Raw genomic sequence first — 3,336 nt, forward strand, 5'->3', positions numbered from 1 at the left:
TTACATTAATTGTTACTTATCCTTCTATTCATTTAAATTCTGAGAAATAAATTAAAATATTATTATTTTTATCAAATGTGACATATGGACAAAAGCATAAGTTTGAAGAAAAAATATTTAATTTTCAAAAAATTATATAATAGACAGTATACAAAATAACAATTATAACACTATAACACGTGTAGGAAATCTGTGATTTACTCAATTTTCAATTTTTCGTTATGTTATTTAAACATATAAGAATAAGTTCACTTGTGTTTTTGCTTAGAACAGGATACTCTTGGAATCTACTGGGCATACGACGACAATATTTGCTAAAGGGATCAAGTACCAACACCCTTCGTGGATCTTCTTCCATTTCGCCTTCTTATATATACCAATGCATCAACTTCCACACCATCAATCGGTTGTCGATCCTCTTCATTCCAATCTCCAGGATAAGCACAAAGATGGATTTACAGACAATGGCACCAATGGGATCGGCGGCAATTGCAATTGGTGGTCCGGCGGTGGCTGTTGCCGGTGGTATTTCTCTACTGTTTCTCAAAAGTTTTCTCTCTCAGCAACCTGGTAATCCAAATCACCTCCCTTCTGTTCCCGGTAATCCTTCGCCACCCTTCCTTCCCTCTTTCTACTTCATGTCCATTTTTCTATGTGAAGACGATGAGTGTAATTGAAAATTGCAGCCGTACCCGGGGTGCCATTGTTGGGGAATTTGCTTGAGTTGAAGGAGAAGAAACCTTACAAGACTTTTACAAAATGGGCAGAAACTTATGGCCCTATTTACTCCATTAAAACTGGAGCCACCTCCATGGTTGTCGTTAATTCGAATCAGCTTGCCAAAGAGGTTTGCTACACCTATCATTGAAATGAATGGGAACTAAATATGTGTTTATATTCGAAGTTAGAGTCATTAGTTCTTTCTTTAATACGATGCCACAGGCTATGGTGACCAGATTCGATTCCATCTCAACCAGAAAGCTTTCAAAGGCATTACAGATCCTCACAGCCGATAAAACCATGGTCGCCATGAGTGATTATGACGATTATCACAAAACTGTCAAGCGCAACTTACTCACTAGTATCCTAGGACCAGCTGCTCAAAAGAGACATCGCGCCCATAGAGACGCCATGGGTGATAATCTTTCAAGACAGCTTCATGCCTTGGCTTTAAATTCTCCTCAGGAAGCAATAAACTTCCGGCAAATTTTCCAGTCTGAACTTTTCACGCTAGCATTCAAACAGGTGATAGTTTTTTAGTAAGCTATAAGAGAAAGTTTGAATGACATAATAAACATATATAATGTTGCAGACATTTGGGAGAGATATAGAAAGCATTTTCGTGGGTGATCTTGGAACCACCATGACAAGAGAAGAGATGTTTCAGATTTTGGTTGTGGATCCAATGATGGGTGCCATAGATGTCGACTGGAGAGACTTCTTCCCGTATCTTAAGTGGATACCCAACGCCAAATTGGAGGAGAAAATCGAACAAATGTACATCCGAAGAAAGGCTGTGATGAAGGCTGTGATTCAAGAACATAGAAAACGCATAGATTCTGGAGAGGTATAGCTTGTTACTCCATAGTTCTCATACTCACAAGTGGGCTATTATATGATTATGTTAACCTGATTTATGTTTTCTCCCTAAACAAGAATTTGGATAGTTACATCGATTTCTTGCTGGCGGAAGCACAACCGTTAACAGAAAAACAATTGCTGATGTCACTTTGGGAACCCATCATTGAAACATCCGATACCACAATGGTAACCACAGAATGGGCAATGTATGAACTCTCAAAACACCCAAACAAGCAGGAACGTCTCTACAATGAAATCCGAAATGTATGTGGGTCAGAAAAGATCACCGAGGAGAAGTTGTGCAAGATGCCCTACTTATCTGCTGTTTTTCACGAAACACTGAGAGTTCACAGTCCAGTTTCCATAATCCCATTAAGATATGTACACGAGAACACAGAACTCGGAGGATACCATGTTCCTGCTGGCACTGAGGTTTGTTTACATGCTCACGACCTTATTAGTTACATTCATATAAGATATGTGGAATCCGAGATCTTGTCTCCAAAGAGACCTTGACATGTTGGACACTGACAAAACAAAGGGGAAAATGACTTAAAAGCCCAACGAAGTTTCCAAACCGTTCAAAAAACCCCAATCATGTTTTGTCTGTTCAAAAAAACCCAACAAACTTAACATTTTGTCTAAAAAGCCCAACTAAGTTACACTTTCCTGAAAGTCAAATAAGAGAAGCTGATGACGTGGCTTATTACTGTATCGATAAAATGACTTGTTAGACCAACAAAGTTTCTAAAACGTTTAAAAAACTTCAATCATATTTTGACTGTTCAAAAAAAAACCAACGAACTTAAACAAAACAAAATTTTAATTTTCTGAACGGTTTGGAACTTGTTTGGACTATTTAGACAAAAGGTTAAGTTCGTTGAATTTTTTTGAACAGATAAAACATGATTGGGCTTTTTTGAATGGTTTGGAAACTTGGTTGAGCTTTTAAGTCATTTTCCTACAAAACAAATGTTAGTTTTGAAATGTTGTAATTAATCATATGATGTTTTTCAGCTTGCGGTGAATATATATGGGTGTAATATGGAGAGGGAAATCTGGGAAAACCCTGAGGAGTGGAGTCCAGAGAGGTTTCTTGCGGAGAATGAACCAATCAACCTCCAAAAAACAATGGCTTTTGGAGCGGGGAAAAGAGTGTGTGCAGGAGCTATGCAAGCGATGTTGCTTGCTTGCGTGGGGATTGGGAGAATGGTTCAAGAGTTTGAGTGGAGACTTAAAGATGATGTGGAAGAAGATGTCAATACGCTTGGGCTCACAACACAGAGGCTTAATCCGATGCTTGCAGTTATAAAGCCGAGAAACTAATTACTAAAAGGAAATTAATACTATGGATATCCGGGTTAGGACCTACATATATTATATATATGTGATACTTGTTTTGCTGAAATCTTGGTTTTGTAATAGTTGAGAGGTGGAGTTAGTTGTAGTTTTAAGTTTCATTAGGTGAACAAAACTTGTCTTTTGAAAGGACATTGTTCATCAGGATTCTGGTCCATATAATATAATCAAAATTCGAAATTAATGGATGTTAACATTTGGTGCAGTATATGATTCTGACAAATGATCCGATATGAAGGATCTTTTATGGTTAGAATTCGAATCAAATTATAAAAAGTACTTGTAGTACGGATATATCATATTACACCGAAAAAGTCCACTAAATTTTTTTATAAATACATCATCCAAAAGTATGTGTTTACACCAAATAAATACTATTTTTGTAATGAGATGCTT

The 3,336-nt window shown here is 37.1% G+C and overlaps 1 protein-coding gene across 1 annotated transcript; it reads left to right on the forward strand.

The window, feature by feature from the left end:
* The first annotated feature begins 301 nt into the window (after positions 1-301).
* LOC111912922 (ent-kaurene oxidase) lies at positions 302-3,124 on the forward strand. The gene is made up of 6 exons (XM_023908653.3): positions 302-600; positions 687-847; positions 943-1,245; positions 1,313-1,567; positions 1,657-2,013; positions 2,599-3,124. Exons 1-6 carry the CDS (start codon positions 450-452, stop codon positions 2,905-2,907), a joined length of 1,536 nt encoding a protein of 511 aa, XP_023764421.1. The 5' UTR covers positions 302-449; the 3' UTR covers positions 2,908-3,124.
* The last annotated feature ends 212 nt before the right edge of the window (positions 3,125-3,336 follow it).

This window comes from Lactuca sativa, chromosome 4 (genome assembly GCF_002870075.4).
Source record: "Lactuca sativa cultivar Salinas chromosome 4, Lsat_Salinas_v11, whole genome shotgun sequence".
Classification (NCBI taxonomy): Eukaryota; Viridiplantae; Streptophyta; class Magnoliopsida; order Asterales; family Asteraceae; genus Lactuca; species Lactuca sativa.